This window comes from Zalophus californianus, chromosome 3, assembly GCF_009762305.2.
Source record: "Zalophus californianus isolate mZalCal1 chromosome 3, mZalCal1.pri.v2, whole genome shotgun sequence".
Classification (NCBI taxonomy): Eukaryota; Metazoa; Chordata; class Mammalia; order Carnivora; family Otariidae; genus Zalophus; species Zalophus californianus.
This window is the reverse complement of record NC_045597.1, coordinates 134939581-134961463: the sequence shown is the minus strand read 5'-3', so window position 1 is coordinate 134961463 and position 21883 is coordinate 134939581. Positions and strand designations below refer to the sequence as shown.

General features: G+C 36.8%; 1 protein-coding gene across 4 annotated transcripts in view; it reads right to left on the bottom strand.

Moving 5' to 3' along the window:
• Positions 1-21883, bottom strand: part of DCAF17 (DDB1 and CUL4 associated factor 17) — a 76985-nt gene that overhangs the window by 22789 nt on the left and 32313 nt on the right. The window contains exons 11-15 of one of the 4 annotated variants that reach the window (XM_027591526.1): positions 21155-21245; positions 20357-20440; positions 18117-18272; positions 16975-17117; positions 3887-4022 (exon numbers count right to left, since the gene is read on the bottom strand). In XM_027591526.1, the coding sequence (XP_027447327.1) occupies positions 3992-4022; positions 16975-17117; positions 18117-18272; positions 20357-20440; positions 21155-21245 (505 nt within the window). In that variant the 3' untranslated portion in view covers positions 3887-3991. Of the gene's footprint in view, positions 1-3886; positions 4023-8187; positions 8571-15663; positions 15985-16974; positions 17118-18116; positions 18273-20356; positions 20441-21154; positions 21246-21883 lie in introns of those variants that run through there. The other 3 variants (XM_027591524.2, XM_027591525.1, XM_027591523.2) reach the window with 3 other exon arrangements.

Below are 21883 nucleotides of genomic sequence, written 5' to 3'. Positions count from 1 at the left end.
TACCATAAATCAGGATAATGGTAACATCTTAGAGGAGGGATAAAACTATAATCAGAAAGGCACGTATGTGTGGCTTCTAAGATGCTGATAATCCTCTATTTCTTAACCTGGAAGATGAGTTGTGTGGTTATTTGTTCTGTGGCTATTTTTTGAATTATGCTTTTTCTAGGATGCATGTTATATTTTACAGTTTAATTTTTTTAAAGAGGAAATAAAGGAAACCACCACTAAGATAAACAAGTCACTGGAGAATACCAGAAATGAACAGGCAAATTTGCAGAAAAGTAGAAATTTTCAAGGACATAATGCAAAATTAAGCAAAACTGACCAAATGCTGGACCACAAAGCAACTCTCAACAAATTTCAAAGAACTGAAATGATATTGAGTATATTCTCTGACTACAGTAGAATCAAGCTAGAAATAAATAACAAGATTATAAAGTTGAAAATTCAGTTTTTTGTAAATTAAGAAATACACTTTTAGAGAGTCCATTGTGCAAACAAGAAATCATTAAGGATGTCAGAATGTATTTTAGACTGAATTAAAATACATGTATTAAAAATGCATCCTGCCACAACTTGTGAGATAATAGTAAAAGCCATGCTGAGAGGGAAATTTTTAGCATATCAAGTGCATAGATTAGAAAAGAAGGAAAACTGAAAACCAAATGATCTAAATGTTTACCTCATGAAATTAGAAAAGTAGCAGAAAAATACACATGATGGAGAAGATCAACAGCTGAAAGACAGTTTCTTTTTTGTTGTTGTTTAAGATTTTATTTATTTGAGAGAGAGAGTGAGAGAGCACAAGCAGGGTGAGCAGGAGAGGGAGAAGCAGACTCCCCACTGAGCAGGGAGCCCGATGCAGGACTCGATCCCCGGACCCTAAGATCATGACCAGAGCCAAAGGCACCTGCTTAACCATCTGAGCCACCCAGGCGCCCCAGTTTCTTGAACAAGACTAAAGAGCATAATAAATGTCCTATGAGACTGACAAAGGGAAAAAGAGAATACTTGGGTCAGCTGTGATCTGAGCTTTCAGGTGCTTTGCAACTGTTCACCATTATTACAAGTCCTTTAACTATTAAAAGATGTCAAAAGGATAGTATAGACAACTTCAGGATTATAGCTTTGAAAAATCTGATGAAAGGGATAGATTTTTAGCAAGACCCAATTGTCTAAGATTGACACAAGAAAGAGAAAACCAGATTAACAAATAAATCGAATCTGTAATTTAAAAACATTCTCAACAAAGGGAAGGGTTTGCTTCTGTCATTAGTATTTTCTCTTGGTCATTGGCCATTTCTTTCCTGCTTCTTTACATGTCTAATAATTTTTTATTATATGACAGAACTTATGTGTAAAAAAAGGAGGCTCCAACTGATATTAGTGAAGGGTCCCCTTTTCCTCAGTTAGGCAGACAGAATGAAGGATCACCTCAATCCAGCTAGTGATTGAATTGGGTCAGGGCTTAATGGAGAGTTTGTAAAGTTTGTTTCTTCAGTCCTGAAACTACTGTAGGTGTCCTTCAGAAGAGGTTTGGGCTTAGCTCTTTAGCTTCCAACCCCATTATTGGGGGCTAAACTGTATCTCCCAAAATTCATTTGTTGAAGTCCTAACCCTAAGTACCTCAGAATGTGACTGTATTTAGAGACAGAATCTTTAAAGAGGTAATTAAGTTAAAATGAGCTCAAAAGGGTAGGCTCTGATTCAATATGACTGGTGTCCTTATAAAAAGAGATCAGGACACACACACACACAGAGGGAAGACCATATGAAGACAGGGGAGAAGACCGTCATTCTCAAGCCAAGGAGAGGCCTCAGAAGAAACCAACCCTACTGACATCTTGATCTTAGACTGCTAGCCACCAGAACTGTGAGAAAATAAACTTCTTTTGTTTAGGCTACCCAGCCTATGGTACTTTGTTATGGCAGCCATAGCAAAGTCATACACCCATGTACATATATGCCTGAGAGACTAGCTGTAGCTGTGAATTTGTGAAAAGCTCCTTTCCCCTAGTAGGATTTTCCCCTTAAGGACCACATAACAATAGACTACAATCTGCTTTTCTGGTCCAGCCTCCAACCTCATACATCACCCTAAAACTCAGAAAATGTCTCATGGGGAAAACCTGCCTTGCATTTGGGCTCTTCCAGTTTCTAATAGGTCACATCAGCCCTTTGTGACTGTCAGAAGTTATGCTGGCTTTTTTTCCTTCTAGTAGAATCTCTTTGCTAAGTCAAGCCCATCAGGAAAGAAAACAAAGACAATTATTGGCTTACTTAGGAAGAGTTCTTACTATCCTGGAATTGTAGTTTGCCTATTCCTCCTTGTTCCACAACCTTCTGATATCTTCACAAATATAATTTTGCAATTCATCCATTTCATTTTCTAGTTGTTGCAGCATTGGACTACTGCTAATTAATACATTTTACTTACAAGGTAAGGTCTTCATTAAACAAAGTGATAGCAAACTGAATACAGCAAAATATAAAAGGATACATCACAACCAAGTTGACTTTATTTCAGGACTACATGATTGTTTTTAACATACAAAACCAATCAATGTAATATACCACATTATCAGAAGAAATGAAAAAAAATCATGATTATCTTAACAGATGTAAACTGATAAAATTCTACATGTAATCATTAAAAAAAATCTTAGCAAACTAGGGATAGAAGAAAATTTCTTTACTTGTTAAATGGTATTGATGAAAAAAACCCCACAGGAAACACTTAGTGGTGAAATGTTAAAATTGTTTACTCTGAAATCAGGAATATACTAGAGGACCTAGCCAATATAATAAGGCAAGAAAAATAAGTAACAATATTAAAGATAGAGAATATAATAGAATTGAATTATTTGCTTTCTCAGAAAATAAAATCTGCCTATTAGTATTAGAATTATTAGGTGAATTTAGTAAGTGTACAGGACATAGATTAGTATGCAGAAATCAATGGAATTTCCCTAGTTGAGCATCAAACCATTAAAAAAATGAAATTTAAAAACAATTATCATCAAAGCCTATCAAATACCTAGCAATAAAAAAAAGATGTGTGATACCTCTATAGAAAAAAACCTAAAAACATTTTTAGAGAAACTGAAAATGACATAAATAAATGGAAGGATGTACTAGGTCAATGTATTAGAAGATTCAAAATAAGTAAAGATGTCATTTCTCCCTAACTTTATCTATAGTCAATTTAATCCCAATCACAATTGCAGTGAATTAATTTCTGTGGAATTGACAAGTAGATTCTAGAGTATAAGGCACAGAATATATCAAGGGTAAAGAATAACCATGACACTCCTGAGGAAGAAAAATGTGTGTGGATATACTCAACTGGATATTAAGATATAGTATAAATCTACAGTAACCAATAAAGTATGTTATTGGTGAAAATAATGACAAGTAGACCAATGGAACAGAGTAGAGTCCATAGACAGACACATAATTTATGACAAAGGTGTCAATATAAAGGTGGAATTTATGGTGCCGAACTGACTGGATGTTTTTACAAAAGGGGAGAAAAGAGAGCTCCCATCTCACATATAAACAAATATCAATTCCAGGTGGACTGTAGCTCTGAATGTAAAATATAAAGATCAGAAAGAGAAAGCCCAGAAACAGACCCAAAAAGAGGGAGAGAGAGATCACTCTTCAAACATTTTTAATTTTGTGCCTGTGGTGGAGCAGTGAGGTACCCTGTTATGGCATATCCAAGGGACACTGAGACATAGTGGCTATAATAACTGTTTCTTTTTTTTTTTTTTAAGATTTTATTTATTTGACAGAGAGAGAGAGTACAAGCAGAGGGAGCTGTAGAGGGAGAGGGAGAAGCAGGCTCCCCATGGAGCAGGAAGCCAGATGCGGGGCTCCATCCCAGGACCCCGGGATCCTGACCCAAGCTGAAGGCAGATGCTTACCCGACTGAGTGACCCAGGCACCCAGTAACTGGTTCTTTGAAGAGACCTAGAACCCATTCTTAAAATGCAGATCCAAATCTGGCAAAGACTCTGTAAAAAAACCATTTCAAATTAAGTTCCATCTATGATAAAGACCATGAGGACGAGAAGCTCCACTGAGCTGTGATTCCCAGGTGTACTGTCCTCAGTCATACCCTGACACAATCCAATCCCAAATGGGTCATTCCCAGCTGCTTCCAACACCTTGGGTCCTTATCGCATTAAGGGTATTTTCCTGTTCCTCATAAGTCTGGAATGTTTTGCTAAAAAAAGAGAACTCTTCGTAAATTCCCTTCCCTCCTCATAAATCTGTTGATTCTCCTTGAATCACCAATATATTTTTCAAAACTTCGAAGATGAGTACATGTCCTAGGTAGTAAAAACACACTAACTGTAGTACTATATCACAAATGACATTGTTTATTAGAAATACTGTCAGTGACTATATACTTCTGAACTCACCTAAATACAGAATTTCTGATTCACCAGAATTTTAGATTAACATTAGCAGACATAAATATAGTCTTATTTCATTAATCTGTATGTAATTATAGTCTTCATTAACAAGAATATTTTATTACTAGCTGCACTTCCTTGCATAACATACATTTCTTGTAGCTGGTATCAACAGTTATTAAAACACATCTTGTTTTATTCTGATGTCGTTAAAAGCAACCTTAATAATGCTGTTCTTTGCGGGGGGCGAAAAAAAATAATGCTGTTCTTTGTAGATAGAGCATCTAATGAATTCAGTGATCAAACTCAAGAGATAGTCACAGAGGTTACTGTCTAAATGTTTTAGTAGTTGTTAGCAGGCCTGTCCTTGTAATGACTCAAAAGCATTCTTAGATACTTCTGTGTAGTCTATTAAGTTCAAAATGGGTAAGAGGTATTTATCATAGCACATTGTCAAAATTCTAAGATTCTGAGACAGAAAAAGTTAATAATTGCTCAGAAAGCCATATAAGCTTATAACACAGTCACTATTTTGCTGTCAATATTTATGAAATAACAGGTATTAATTTCACTTGATCATGGAATGTGTATTCACTCATTGTAGGAGCATGTGAAAACCACATCCACCTGAAACATTAAGAATTGTGGAAGAGATAATCCCTGTTAGTGGGCCTGGACTGGTATTTTAGCAGTATCTTTGTGTTTCTCTCACACTACCTCTTAGGAGTAGATGAATTCTTATTCCTCCAGGTCTAAGTGAGGCCAGGGGCTGGTGCTTGTTTCTCTCACCAGCTCCTACTGGGAATGGGCTCCATTCTATACAAATGGCCAATAAGTACATGAAAAGATGCTCAACATCATTAGTCATGAGGGAAATAAAAGTCAAAACTATAATGAAATACCACCTCATATCCACTAGCACTGTTATAATAAATAATAGAAAATAACAAACGTTGGCAAGGATGTAGAGGAATTGGACCTCACACTGCTGTTGGGAATACAACATGGTACAGTTGCTCTGAAAAATAGTTTGGCAGTTCCTCAAAAAGTTAAACATAGAACTACCATGTGATCCACTAATTCCACTCCTAGGTATTTACCTAGAATTGAAATCATGTATCTATACAAAAATGTGTATACAGGGGCACCTGGGTGGCTCAGTCACTAAGCGTCTGCCTTCGGCTCAAGTCATGATCCCGGGGTCCTAGGATTGGGTCCCACGTGGGGCTCCCTGCTCAGTGGAGAGCCTGCTTCTCCCTCTCCCACTCCCCCTGCTTGTGTTCCCTCTCTCGCTGTCTCTCTCTGTCAAATACATAAACAAAATCTTTAAAAAAAAATGTGTATACAAATGTTTATAGCAGCATTATTGATAATAGCTAAAAATTGGAATCAACCTGATGTCCATCAACAGACGAATAAGCAAAATGTGTTATATTTACACAATGGAATATTACCTGGCTAGAAAAAGGAATGAGATACTGATACATGCTACAGCATGGATTAAATTTTGAAAACATTATGCTGAAAGAAACCAGACACAACAGGCCACATTTTGCATAATTCCATTTATATGAAATGTGCAGAAACGGGCAAATGTATAGAACAGATTAGTGGTTGCCAGGGGTTGGTGGGGAGGGAAATGGGAATGACTATTAATGTACACAGGGTTGCTCTTTGGGATGATGAAAATATTCTAGAAATTTGATAGTGCTGATGACTGCACAATTTTGTGACTATACTAAAAAATCCCTGAATTCTACACTTTGAAAAGGTGAACTTTACAGTATGTGAATTACAGCCAATAAAGCTGCCATAAAAAAATCAATATCCCCCCACTTTTAAAATCAAATAATTATTTTAAAAAATCCATAAGGCTTAATCTTTTTAAAAAAATAAAGAAACTCTATTATCTGATGTTACTAAAGAAGGTTGGACAGTTAATTTAAAGTTAATTAAAAAGTAAACCATTGTACTAAAGATACATATAATCTGTAAACATTTTATTCCAACTTAAAACATAGAAGGGTACATTCATTTAACTATCCTTGATATAAGGCCAAGGCCTTTTTCTTTAGGTTTGAGTTTGTTGATTAGTGCCCTCTTGCCATCTTTCTGGCATAAGCCATACTCCCCGGATACAAAGCAGACCAGAACTCAGACACACCCTCGAGGGGAGGGGTTGGGGAGATGGGGTACCGGGGTGATGGGCATTAAGGAGGGCATTTGATGTAATGAGCACTGGGTGTTTATGCAACTGATGAATCACTAAATTCTGTCCTGAAATTAATAATACACTGTATGTTAGCTAATTTGAATTTAAATAAAACAAAAAAAAAAGTGTCTGTATATGCACGATAAAGGATAAGATCACTCTAACGTAAGTCTAAGTTTCAAGACTTTCTGGCAGAAGCTGAAATGGAAACCACTGGATCACAAGTCCAGCTGGTGAGGGAAACCAAGACAAACTCTGGAAAAGTGGAAAAGTGATGTTTGGGACTTTATATTAGATGTGGTAGTGGTCTCACCCTATGACCCAGCAATTGCACTACTGGGTATTTACCCCAAAGATACAAATGTAGGGATCCAAAGGGGCACACGTACCCCAATGTTTACAGCAGCAACGTCCACAATAGCCAAACTATGGAAAGAGCCTAGATGTCCATCGACAGATGAATGGATAAAGAAGATGTGGTATAGATATACAATGGAATATTATGCAGCCATCAAAAAAAAAAATGAAATCTTGGGGCACCTGGGTGGCTTAGATGGTTGGGTGTCTGCCTTTGGCTCAGGTCATGATCCCAGGGTCCTGGGATTTGGTCCCACATCGGACTCCCTGCTCCTTGGGAAGTCTGCTTCTCCCTCTGCCTCTCTCTCTGTCTCTCATGAATAAATAAAATCTTTAAAAAAAAATGAAATCCTGCCATTTGCAACAATGTGGATGGAACTAGAGGGTATTATGCTAAGTGAAATAAGTCAATCAGAGAAAGACAAGTATCATATGATCTCACTGATACGAGGAATTTGAGAAACAAGACAGAGGATCATAGGGGAAGGGAAGGAAAAATGAAACAAGACAAAACCAGAGAGGGAGACAAACCTTAGGAGACTCTTAATCTCAGGAAACAAACTAAGGGTTGCTGGAGTGGTGGGGGGCGGGAGGATTGGGGTGGCTGGGTGATGGACACTGGGGAGGGTATGTACTATGGTGAGCGCTGTGAATTGTGTAAGACTGATGAATCACAGTCCCTGAAACAAGTAATATATTATTTGTTAATAAAAAAATAAATAAAATAAAAAATAAAAAAATAAAAAAATAAAAAAAACAGAATAAAAGATGTGGTAGTGATCTCAAGGACCTTTTTAAGTTAACGATACAGTGTCAGTCAGCATATCTTCAAGCAGATATTGTGTAATAACTGAGGTTTTAGATGTGGGAGAGGTTGGAGCTGGAAATGCTTTAACTCTCACTGACTTTGTTCTCTGGAGAGAGAAAGACAGATGACAGATAGGAAAATTAAGTGTTAGAATGGCTTTTTTTTAAAGATTTTATTTATTCATTCGAGAAACAGAGATATATATATATAGAGAGAGAGAGAGAGAGCATGGGAGAAAGAGGTAGAGAGGCAGAGGGAGAAGCAGGCTCCCTGTGGAGCAGGGAGCCCGATGCGGGGCTCGATCCCAGGACCCCAGAATCACGACCTGAGCCGAAGGCAGATGCTTAGCCATCTGAGCCACCCAGGCACCCTCAGAATGGCTTTTAAATTTTATTTCTTTTAACATACTTGAACCAGTCTTATTACTCTTATAGATAAAGCTTGAAAAGCTGTGCCCTTGGAGTTTGTGATTTTTCAAAGAAAAAATGGTGTTCAAAACAGGCTTTAGAAATGATTGTCTACTTGGGCCCTCCTAAAAGAAAATTAAAAATCTTTAATTGAGCCTTAAAACTTTGATAAAGAATTTACTGATAAATCATTTTCTTTTGAAAATTTCATTTGAGAGATCAATTTATGGATGCATATTACCTGAGTAGGTAGAGTGTCCTCCATATGACTCATTCCACTGGTTGTCATCTTTACGAATTCAGTTAACTGTTAAGTTTCATCCCTTCCGCGGCAGTCCAAGGTTTCAAAGTGTATTGAACTAAAACGGGTTCAAAGCATTCCCTGGGGTCACAGCAGGTATAAACTGACTTTTCTATTGCAGATATAATTTTATTTAGCGCATGAACTCTCTGGTCTGTGAGAAGACACAGAGAGGCTGGCAACATGCCCAGAGCTTCTCCAAGGTTCTAAGGCCTAAAACTTGCTAAGTTCTGTTTATATGAGAATGAAATATTTGGCAAAGGGTCCAGAAATGTCTGGAAATTATTGGTAAAGGAAGAAAGTCATCTAAATGTAATGATCTCAAAAGGATCAATGTGTACCAGAGTACAAATGTAATGGTAAATTTTATGAATTTATTATTGCGGAAATGACACGTGAAAAAGTGGAAATGCAGAAACTGTCTGACTTAAAATATGAGTAGAAATTTAGAGGTATGAGGGCGCCTGAGTGGCTCAGTCACTGAGCCACTGCCTTCGGCTCAGGTCATGATCCCGGGGTCCTGGGATCGAGTCCCGCTTTGGGATCCCTGCTCAGTGGGGAGCCTGCTTCTCCCTCATCCTCTGCCTGCCGCTCCCCCTGATTGTGCTCTCTTTCTCTCTGTCAAGTGAATAAATAAAATCTTAAAAAAAAAAGAAAAGAAATTTAGAGGTATCAAGTGGATTTATCCCAAGAATTCAAGATTGGTTTAACATCACAAAAGTCAACCAATGTAGGGCGCCTGGGTGGCTCAGTTGGTTAAGTGACTGCCTTCGGCTCAGGTCATGATCCCGGAGTCCCAGGATCAAGTCCCACATCGGGTTCCCTGCTCAGCAGGGAGTCTCCTTCTCCCTCTGACCCTCCTCCCTCTCATGCTCTCTATCATTCTCTCTCTCAATAAATAAATAAAAATCTTTAAAAAAAAAAGTCAATCAATGTAATGTACCATATTAACAGACTAAAAACCATATGATCATCTCAAAAGATGCAGAATGATTATTCGACAGACTCCAACATGTATAATCCAATAAAAACCTCAGAAAACTAGTAATAGTGGGGAACTTCAAATTGATAAGGAGCATCTATGAACAACCTACAGTTAATATCATACTTAACGGTGAAAGACGGAATTCTATCCCCTCTGCATTGGATATCCATATAGAAAAAAAGAACTTTGAACCATATCTTGCACCATATACAAAAATAAACAAAAAGTAGAATATAGATCTAAATGTAAGACCTAAACTAAATGTCTAAAATTAAAAACACTGACCATTACAAGTATTTGCAAGGATATGGAGCACCTGGAACTCTCATATACTGATGATGGGATGATGAGAAAATAAAATGGCACAGCCATTTTGAAAAACCAGTTTGGAAGCTTCTTATTTATTTATTCATTTGACAGAGAGAGACACAGCAAGAGAGGGAACACAAACAGGGGGAGTGGGAGGAGAAGCAGGCTCCCCGCAGGGCAGGGAGCCCAATGCAGGGTTCAATCCCAGGACCCTGGGATCATGACCTGAGCCGAAGGCAGATGCTTAACGACTGAGCCACCCAGGTGCCCCAGTTTGGAAGCTTCTTAAAAAGTTAAGCATAGGGGCACCTGGGTGGCTCAGTTGGTTAAGTGTCTGACTTTTGGTTTTGGTTCAGGTTATGATCACATGGGTCATGGGATCGAGCCCTGCGCTGGGCTCCGTGCTAATCGTGGAATCCGCTTCAGATTCTCTGCCTCTCCTTCTCCCCCTGACCTTACCCCCGCTCGTTGCACACACTCTCTCTCTCTCTCTCTCACAAATAAATAAATAAATAAATAAAATCTTAAAAAAAAAAATTTAAGTATATATTTAACATATGATCCAGCCATTTCCTCCTTGGTATTTTCCAACAGAAATAAAGCATATGTCCATACAAAGAATTTGCACCACATGTTCATAGTAGCTTTGTTTGTAGTAGCCAAAAATCAGAAACTACCCAAATGTACAGCAGCAGGTAAATGTATAAACATATTGTGGGTTATAACCACACAATGGAGTACTATTAAGCAATAAAAGGGAATGAACTATGGTACATGTAATACAGATGGATCTCAAAATAACTATACTGAGTGAAAGAAGCCAGAAATAAAAAAAGAGTACTTACTGTGTGACTCCATTTATATAAAATTCTAAAAAATGCAATCTAATCTAAAGCAACAGAAACAGATTAGTGGCTGCTTTGGGAAGACAGGAAAGAGAAGCAAGGGGTATTACAGAGAGCCAAGAGGAAACGTTTTGGGGTGATGGATATGTTTAATATCTTAATTGTGGTGATGGTTTCATGGGTGTATACATGTCAAAACTTATCAAATGGTACAATTTAAATATGTGCAAGTTTATTTTATGTCCATTATACCTCAAAAAAATCTGGTAAGAAAATTTAAAATTTACACATTTTAGTTTAGAGGAGACCTGTGCTACAGTTCCCCACCCCCCCAAAACACAGCACGTATTTTTTTGTAGGATGAACAGTTTTTACAACTAAAAAATAAAATAATAAAATCAAATAAAATTTACACATGGTATATAAACACACACAAATGTGCTTAACATCATTAGTTAATAAGGAAATATAAATTAAAACCACACTGAGGTCCAATATAGTTATTGGGAAAAGGATCAAGCTGTTTAATATGGTTTCATATTGTAGCAAAAATTCATCTGATTGGGGCACCTAAGTGGCTCAGTCAGTTAAGCATCTGGCTCTTGGTTTCAGCTCAGCTCATGATCTCAGGGTCCTGGGATTGAGCCCATGTCTCCATGCTCAGTGTGGAGTTTGCTTAAGGATTTTCACCCTCTGCTCCGCCCCATCTCCCCCTGAACACCCTCTTGCACACATGCATGCACTCTCTCTCTCTCAAATAAATAAATCTTTAAAAAAAATTCATCTGATTTACAAATAACATGAACTCCTAATCTTTAAAGGAAAAGGTCATTTTCTGCTTTTATTACAATGTTTTATGGAGGCTGTGCTCTGGTATCATCCTGTCCAGCTCCCATAGTCATGTGGAACAGTCTAATATGTACCATTAGCAACTCAGGTTTGTTCTCTGTTAGTTTCCACTAAAGGAAACAAGGTTCCTTGGTGACAATGTAGTCTATGTTTGAGAAAGAATAATTCAGGCTGTGTTTTGAGTTATCTTAATTATTATCACAAAGAAAGAATGTTTTCAGCAGTTCCCGGTGGGGCTGGAGTTAAAAAAGATGAAGAGGGTAACCTGACAAGAGGGCTGCTAGGGGCAAGTAGAAACAATCTAAGTAACAACTAGGAAAGATTTTTACACCCACCATAAATGCTAAGATAAAAAAGACTAACAACCACAAGCATTGGAGAAAATGTGGAGTAACTGGAAGTTTCACACATTGTCGCAGGCATGTAAAATGGTACAATCCTTTGGAAAAAAGGTTTGATAGTTGCTTATTAAACTAAACATACAACTACTCTAGAATCCAACAATTCCATCCTTAGATGTTTACCGAAGAGGAATAAAGACATATGTTTACAAAAAGTGTATAAAGACATTCAGAACACTTTGTTCCTAATAGCAAAAAAAAGAAAAAAAGAAAGAAAGAAAGAAAGAAAGAAAGAAAGAAAGAAAGAAAGAAAGCAAGCAAGCAAGCAAGCAAAGCAAAAGCAGAAACAGCCCAGGTGTCCATCAACAGGAACATGGAAAAAAACAGACTGACACATTCATACAAAAGACTACTCAGCAATAAAAAGGAATAAATCACTGGTACATGCGACATGAATTAACCTCAGAAACGTACTGACTGAAGGAAGCATTATGCTTTGTATGATTTCATTCATATAAAGTTTTAGAATGGGCAGATTTAATCTGTGAGGCAAAATAATCAGAACAGTAGATAACACTTGATAGGTGGGGTGGGGATTGACCGGGAAGGAACATGAGGAAACTTTCTGGAATGATTGCTGTGTCCAAATTTCGAAAAGGGTTTGGGTTACACAGATGAATGCATTTGCAAAAACTTAGCAAGTTTATATTCAACACTTGTGCATTTCATCGCATGTTTAAGTGTACATCAAAAATTTTAAAAACTAAACATTATACATGTTGAAGTATTAGGGGGAAGTATACTGATGTCTGCATCATAAAAGTAACATGGAGACATGAGTAATAAAACACATAGAGTAAAATTTAGACTCCATGAAGTTGGTAATTGGGTATCTACTATAAAATTCCATCAACTTTGCTGTACGTTTGAAAATTTTCATAATAAAATGGAGAAAAGCCCTCCATTGGTCTTATCTTTCTAATATACATCCTATGCCTCTAATAAATTATTCCTTCTGTAAGATAGAGGTAGGTTCTATAGCAACATAGGGACCAGAAATTAGCCCCAGAATTTTCCCTGAAATTCTAAAAGTCAGATGACATACGTAAGCCAGGTAAGACAGGTACGAAACTATACAAATTATTGAGAAGGAAGCCAAGTTACCTTCAGAGTAATTACTAATACTGGTGTTTATTATCACCCACAAACAGGCTGAGAGTACCATGTTTTGCGTCTTTAAAAAAAAAATTAATTTTAACCACTGAATAGAAGAATCGTCTTTTATATCAGGTTATATATGTGAATAGGCCAATTGTATCTCATTCAACTTGGTCCAAAATTTGGATCTCCAATCACCATTTAAAAAACACTTATTAAGCATTTTCCTATACCCAGTATTACCATTAACAATATGCTATATATGACATAAAATAACATCATTTGCTTTTTGAGAGCTTTGGAGGAAATCTGGCATGTGTGTCAAACAAATCTGGATGTTTCCTACCTCTGCACTTATTAGTTGTAGGACCTTGAGCAAATTAACTTCTATAAGCCTCACTTTCCTCATTTACAAAACGTGGAAGGATAATGGTAGTTCGTACTTCATATGATTATTCCGAATGTTGAGTGAGCCAACTCATTTTACATGTATCACAGTGATTGGTAGATAGAAAGCACTCAATGAATGTAAGTCATCCCCATTTTTTTAAAAAGTACATACAAGAAACAAAACATTCAATTGGTATAAGAATGTGGAGAACCTTAATTTGTTTAAATAGAACATCATCTCCTCACTAGGTAGTTCAAAACCCTCAAAGTTTGAGAAATGTTTTAGAAAGTCAAAGAATGATAACCTTGCTGCACTGATACTGTGAGAATACAGAATCACAAGTAGTGAAATGCAGAAATACACTTCTTATCAGTGTATTATCTAGACCTGCTGAAACAAGCTATACTTCTTCACTCAGTTTTGCATTAAACACTCAGAAATGTTACCCACAATGTTTTGTGCCTATCACTAGTGCTTGTTAAGTAGGTGGGCACACAGTTAAAGACTCTAAAGTAGTCAGGCAGACAGTGGGGGTTAAGGTGGGGCCAGGAGGATATTAACTGCCGCTTGCCCCCCAACCCCAAGAGAATGGCAGTGTCATGCCTGGCAGGTGGCAGAATGAACAGCTGCAAAGCCCCTGTGGGAAGCTGGGAAGCCCATACTTGTTCAAGAAGCATTCTGTACTGTCTCCTGCCATGTATGTTATCCATAAATTCCCCACATTCTTTACTATCTTCTACCTTTTGGCATCTTTTTATCAACCATCCTGTTAACAATCATGTAGCCCACATTCCCACATAATGTTACAATTGGCTGAAACTATGTAGGAGCAGCATGTCCTTTTAGTTGGGGCATAACCCCTCTGTTTATTATACTGCCCACCACTCCCTATGGTCTTTCACACTAAGGTACATTTCCTGCCTGGCTCATTCACAGTGGATCCTGCTGTAGTTTGATTTTGGCAGTGGTGAAACATTAGGAGTTTCTCAGCGGTCAGTTCATACCTAGACTAGTATTCTATCCACCCACTCACACCTGCCCCCAGCCTAAAAAGCAGCTAAGGATCTCAGCTAGTTCTCAGATGCCTTTCTGAGTAGATGAGTTCCTATCATTTCATCAAAAGAAGATAATGACTTAAAGAAGAAGGGGAAACTCAATAAAGTTCTTTTTTAAAAAAAGCAGATAGGACTGGAGTACCCGGGTGGCTCAGTCGGTTAAGCGGCTGCCTTCAGCTCAGGTCACAATCCCAGGGTCCTGGGATCGAGTCCCATGTCAGGCTCCCTGCTCAGCAGGGAGTCTGCTTCTCCCTCTCCCCCTGCCTCTCCCCCGCTGCTCATGCTCTCTCTCTCTCATGCTCTCTCTCTCTCAAATAAATAAAATCTTAAAAAAAAATTTAAAAAAATAAATAAAAAACCAGATATGACTGAAGTCTTAGGACATCCTTTTCTGAAACATTCTTGGAGAGTAGGCTTTCTGCTTTTATATAACACTGCATCTGCTTTGAAACCCATACAACACTGGTTTCTTTCTTTTCTCTGGTGTTTTTAATCTATTACCTCTTAACAGACTTGTTTTTCAAGATGTAAATTCACTGGGTATGACTGTTTAGGTACAGTTAGTGTCTAATTGGGAGTTTGGGGCAATATCCAGCACATCATAACTATTCAACTGCTGTAACCACAATCATGTCTCTAAAATACTCTGAAAGCTTCAAATATTATATTAAATAGTACTATTAAAGATGCATAAAATAAGAATGGATTTTTAAATTAGTAGATATAAAAGTATTAGAATTTAATAAATGAAGATAGTTTTATTATCTTGCTCATGAGGTAATAATCACTTCTACTTTCCCAAATGGTTATTACACTTAGGATCAGATTCAGAAAGATTTATCTTTAGCCCACATATAAATATTTTCCCTTATTCTAAAACGTTAGCAATCTTCTTTTCTTTTGCGCAAAAGATAGTTTTAGGTTTGCTCCCTTTCTTTCTTTTAAATTTATGGACTCTGCTACTAATTTCTTGATGTCTGGAATAGGTTTAACATCTTTTCCCCTCAGCTTCTGTTGATCATAAGCTTGAAATTTATCTGCAAACTTCAAGGGCAGAAAAGAATAGAATTCACATCATTCTTAATATGGGATCAAGCCAAAACTGAAGGAAAAACTGAAGGAGTTTAAATTTTTTTTTTTTTTTAAGTAGGCTCCATGCCCAGCATGGAGCCCAACATGGGGCTTGAATTCATGACCCTGAGATCAAGACCTGAGCTGAGATCAAGAACTGGATGCTTAACCAACTGAGCCACCCAAGTGCCCCCCAAAACCGAATGATTTTAATGTAAATTATCCAAGCTAGAATCCCATATTTTAAACTTAAATTTGAATCAGCAATGATTTTTATTGCTGTCTCCTCCCCTTCTATTTTTACTATTCTTTTGAAGCTGAATCAGAGAAATGTGCTGAACATGTGGATTGCAGCAACTGGATTTCTCAGACAGGAAGCAAAAAGAAACAATTTTCTCCCTTAGGTTGCTTTTATTTAACAATCTGAAGAGTGATTATCTGAGTTCAAGGATTATATTTAGATTGGTCCTAGCAAAGAAGAAAAAAATACTCCTTTCACAACTAAGATAGAGCCAAAAGCCTTTTCTAGCTAATCAGTCAATTCCCAAGCCAGTAGGAATTGAGGCTTTATCTACTCTTCTACAAGGAGCAGAACTGGTGGGATACAGGATACCTTTATCTTATTGCATAGGTATGAAAATATTGCCTAAGCAGAATTGGAAAACTCACCAAATAAATAGAACGGTGAAATGAATACAACATTCTTAAATGCATTTAGAGCTGAACAGGCTACATATCAGAAAAAAATTTCACTTAAAGTTTGCTTGGAATCTTTTACATTAGTCTATGATAGAAACATAAATAATCAATGGGAACACCAAGCCAAGAAAATAAAACCATGGAAGAAAAGATAATCTGGGAACTAGAGGAGCCAATTCCTAATGCTATATATAAATACAAAACATATATATACACATATGTGATTTAAAAAAATGTTATGACACATTTGTGGCTCAAAAACACTCGTTCACATTACAGATCTCTTTTCTCACCCTTAGGCAAAGTTTGGTATAGAGGATAGAGGATTTCTTTCTGTATCTTCTCTGTCTTTCTTTTTGTCTCTCCTGCCTAGTCTTACCTATCAAAATTCCATACCATCCTTTAAGAACCATGTTAAATACTTCTCCATCAATAACCCTCTCCCAACAATTGAAAATAACTTGTCTTTTGTGCTCCCCAACACTTTATATTTGCATCACCACCAAGCTAAAAGCTCTAAAATGTTAGACTTCTTAGGATGTCATTCTAAAAAATTTGTAAAATGAAGTCCTTACCACCCCTTGTATGGCAAGAATTTAAAAAAGAAGTCACAGTCATCTGAAGTCAACACAAGACCTTTTTCTAGAAAATACTGGAGAACTTTCTATGCAGATAACAAAAAGGAGGACTGAACATAGCTGCGGGGGTACGTGGCTAAAAATCTTATAAGTTACATCTCAAAATTTAAAATTATCTCACTCTTTTTCACAACTTCTGTTTGTTGTTTCTTCATCGGCAGGGTCACATACCATCTGGTAAACATAGCAGCTGAAGACCCTGCTTGGTTTCTGTTCTATGTGTAGTACCAAGTCTCTGTCAAAGTAGACTTCATGGCTGTACGTCTGTAATGAAAACATAGTCAGATGAAATCTCCTCTTCACACAACCATCTTCACAATTATGTCACTAAAATGTCATAGCACCTATGCTAGGGATCTTCAAATATATACTTGGAAGCAAAACAATTGCTAGAAATAGTTTATTTTCATTACTTACGAATATGCAGATTACTTACAAGAAAAGCATTACACAAAACGTTGAAAATGAAAAAAACCCTGGTCGTAGGAATCTGAACACTCAGATTCTATTGCCTATACTGCTATTTCACTGTGTGAAATAGTGGTCAAGTTGCTAAACCTCTTGGGTACTCCACTGATAAAACAAAAGGATTGGATAAAATAACAGCTACTCTTCCTTATAGTTTTTATATTCTATAATAATCAAAAAAGTAGACAAATATTTCTGAGAGTGCCTGGAAACCCTAATGCTTAGATAACATCTCTATTAAATAACCAGGGGGATTCAATACAGTATATTTCTATTTTTAAAAATGTTACCAAACTTATAAAATGTGAGAAAACCAAAGACTATGGTAAGGAAATAAACAGCATGTCTCAGAATAAAACATAAGACTTCATCTTTAATGGGCGCCTGGGTGGCTCAGTTGGTTAAGCGACTGCCTTCGGCTCAGGTCATGATCCTGGAGTCCCGGGATTGAGTCCCGCATCGGGCTCCCTGCTCAGCGGGGGGTCTGCTTCTCCCTCTGACCCTCCCCCCTCTCATGTGCTCTCTCTCTCTCTCTCTTTCAAGTAAATAAATAAATAAATCTTTAAAAAAAAAAAAAAGACTTCGTCTTTAAGGCCTTTAGAAAGGAGGCATCCTCTAGTTCCTAGGGAAGGAAGGCTTAAGAAGTACTCATTTTGTCCTGTAGGATGATATCCTCTTTGATGTGGTCACTGGTATAGGTGACCCTTGACTAACTTGAACACAGTAACATCTGTTCCATAAATATTACCTACAAAGAAAATCCTTACAACTTCATATTCCATGGACTCTACTCACCACATCCCATGACTCCACTAGTGGAATGCTTTTAAGTAAAGTTCCATATTCATTACAGTGGAAATCCAGGTGAGCTTTTCCTTCAGCATCTATTTGGGTAACAGCTACCACAGAAAGCAAATCCAGCTCATCTTCATAGTCCACAATTTTAAAAGTCTCAGGGAATAGATGGATAAGGCAGAGGAAAAGAGGGGCAAAATCCAGTTATCCAGTTAGGATTATTTCTATTTGTAGTTTAACTATTCTATTACTTATTTTTAAAATGTAGAAAGAGGAATGAATGGATGAGAGCATAGGTAGAAATGGGTCTCTACTTTCATGCCTAGTAAAGTCCTAAGATTCTGAAGACTGCAACAGTATCCTACCAATTCTGACAGACCAAATCTATGTAGATCTCAGCCAAAGTATTACTGAAATTCTGTTATGACAGCAAACTAGAACTTCTCCAAATTCAAAAGAGGTACTCAACTGCTGCCTCTGACATGTGCTTTCACTGGTTTCCAGATAGGACTAAATATATGAAGTTCAGTTCTGAAACCCAAAAACTACCCACTTTCTTACCTCAGAAAAACAAAGGTCATTTCAAAAAGAACTGACAGCCTATCACACACTATTTATGACTCTATCAGCCTTTTTTTTTTTTTTTTAATGCTTTTTGGTTTCCTAAAGAAAGCAAAAATGGCTGCTTATACTTGAGGGAGAATATTAATTAGGAACTGAAATCCAACCCACAGAACAGGACTGGGATGAGAGATGTTAGCTGGAAATGATTAATGATGGTAAAGTCTTAAGAGAGAAAAATCTAACTCCAAACTCTGTTTAAGAAAGTAAACCTGGGACTCCAACCGCCTCACAGGGGAAGCAGATCCATGCCAGCCATCCAGGGATGGACCACAGGAAGGGACATTTTGGCAGGCACAACAAGTTTCTTTGAACCACCACATACTAATCCTTCACTCATATTTGGTCAAACTGCTTTTTCATCTATTTATATTTTCTGCCTTTACTACTCATGACATAAAAATTTACAGGGATTTATTACACATGGTTTCTTTTTATTTACTTTTTTGCCTTAATATTACCTTGGTCAAAATTCAAAGAGTAGACTTCTTGCCTGGGTGTAGTGATTTTATAGCCTTTAGTCACAACCCCTTTCAGCTTCTCCTTTATAGGCTAAAAGTTCTTGTTTTCTAATCTCTTGATGTACAGTATCTCTCTCTTTGTTACCACCTTCTCCTTGTTAATTATTTTTGCTACCTTTCAGTAATTTTAGTATGTCTTTCTCAAATATAGTTTTATACACAGGGAGCTTTCTGCTTTGTTCTCGATAGATTTCTATGGTTCAAAAAAATACATGTATTTATTTTATATATTTTTATATTACATATTTTATGTGTTATATATTTCATAAAATATATTGTATATATGTGTATATATATATACATAATACATTACATAATATACAAATGTACATATATATATCTTTTTTGAGAGTAGCCATATACTGGGTCACCTCCAACCTTTTTAAAAGATTTTCAAAAACTATCCTTAGAAGGCTACTCTAATGTTTCTACCTAGAAATGGTCACGCAATCAAACAGTTTTCTGGTCCAGACAGATTTAGAATTCATGCAATGGTTATATATTTGAAGCATGATCACTGTCCGCTGATTTCATAAAAACTTTCAATGCCTCTTTAAAAGAAAGGGATAAAAATGTATTAGCTCAGTGACTGGCAATGTCAAGTTCAGGCCAGAGGCTGAACTAATTTATCACACCCTCACACCCTTCGCGATGTCAAGTTCAGGCCAGAGGCTGAACTAATTTATCACACCCTCACACCCTTCTTCCCTGGCCCATGATCATTACCAAACATATCCATGTCTCGTAAGTAAAAAATAAAGCAAAAGCCATAAAGTCATCAGGATATAATTAAAGTATTTTCTATTAAATTTCCCTAGAAATGTGCACATTAGTAAAACAAAACCATAAGCTAGCAGTGTTTTCAAATTATTTCAGTTCTAAGAACATTTCTGCAAATGAAATCTTACAAATAATTCCAGTATGAGAGGAGAGGATGATGGAGATGCACTGATTGAAATACCATGCACAATCCCACCAATGAAGTCTGCATGGAACTACTCACCCCCAACCTGTATCCCAGAGTCTGGGAAGCAGACTTGAAAAACCACAGGGCTAGTACACACTAGTTTGGTTTGTTATCTCTGGCTAAAGTAATACCTCTTGTTCTGGGTCATCATCCAGAAGGTTAAAATTTTTTTTCACCACCCGTCCAGAAGCTGTAACAATGGGTAAGTTTTCATTCTATCATATGGAGAGAAATAAAAAGATATGATGAATCCTTTTATGTGCAATAAATAGCAAAACTACTAAATTTTGTTAAACAACCAACCCTTATCCAACATCCACAATTCTTTCCTCTACTAAGAAAATTCTGAATCAGATTTCTCATCCTCCAATTAGTAAAAATACTTACTATAATAAATTATGGATAAAATACCAAAGTAGGCAAACAATAAATACAAAGGTTACAGATTTGCTACTTCACTCGCCCTTCTGATTTTTGCTTTAGTATAAGTACAGCAATGCTACAGTGGATCTGCTTTTGGAAATTTCTCTCTGCATAATTTTCTTCATGTTCTTAATTTGTACACTAAAGAAAAAGAACTATTTGGAGTTAAAACATGGTATGTGATTTTTAAAGATTCATATCTACCCCAACCTACTCTAAGTTTGCACAATTAATTAAACCCAAAGGTCGAAAATTCATCAATAAAAACTGAAAGAGAAACCCAGAAAAGAAACAGAAATTAGCAAAAGATAAGCTCAATATAATCAACTCTTTTCAAATCTCAGCTGTGCATGGGGCTAAGACCAGCTAACTACGTAGACAAAAAAATCCAGACTTTTATCGTGCTGCTCTTTTCTGCCACACTAAAAGACAAACACATTTGTATATTATATTCTCAAATAGAAAGACAGTGATATACAAAGAATTTTAAAGTACTCCTGGCTTACTTTGTTCTTCTCCCTGTTGGCCAAAATGACAAAATCTTCAGAGATCTGATGCTGGGCACTATTATTTTCTACTTCATTTAGCTTTAAAACTCTGAAAAGGGAAAAAAGAACCTAAGACCTCAACACGTCATCAAAGTGCCAAAGTTGAACTACTGAAATGAAATTCAACAAGTGAAAATTACAGGAACAACACTAAGTTAGTTCTCCTCTCCTCCTGTGGAATCTGAAATATTAATGTCTGATCACTTTAGGGTCCATAAACTACTTCAAATTCAGAGATTTTTGTTAAACAGAAAACCTGTGACAACAGGTACTCCTGAAGTAGGGAATGAAGCAGTTTCCTCAGGCCTAAGCCATCTTCCAAATTGGCTTAATGAAAGTTATCTAAAGAACCTCATCTTTTTCATCCTGCAATAGGTCTTTAACGTTTCAGCTTTAATGGTGGCATTATAGTAGATACTGGCATTTTTTACTTCTGAAGATAGAATGAGATATCAGTGAACAACACTCAGAATTAACTATAAGGCAGACTGGATTAGCAACTAAACCTAAACTAAGAGTTTTCATAAAAGAGTAATATTTAAAAACTTCAATTTACTTAATACTTTTATCGTAGGGTTATATTTAAAGATTTGGGTTTTCTGAGTGCAAATGGCCTAATGGATCAAGCTTACTAAGCAAGAGAAAAGAAAATAATTTGCTCACCACCCACACGAATCTGTTCACAGC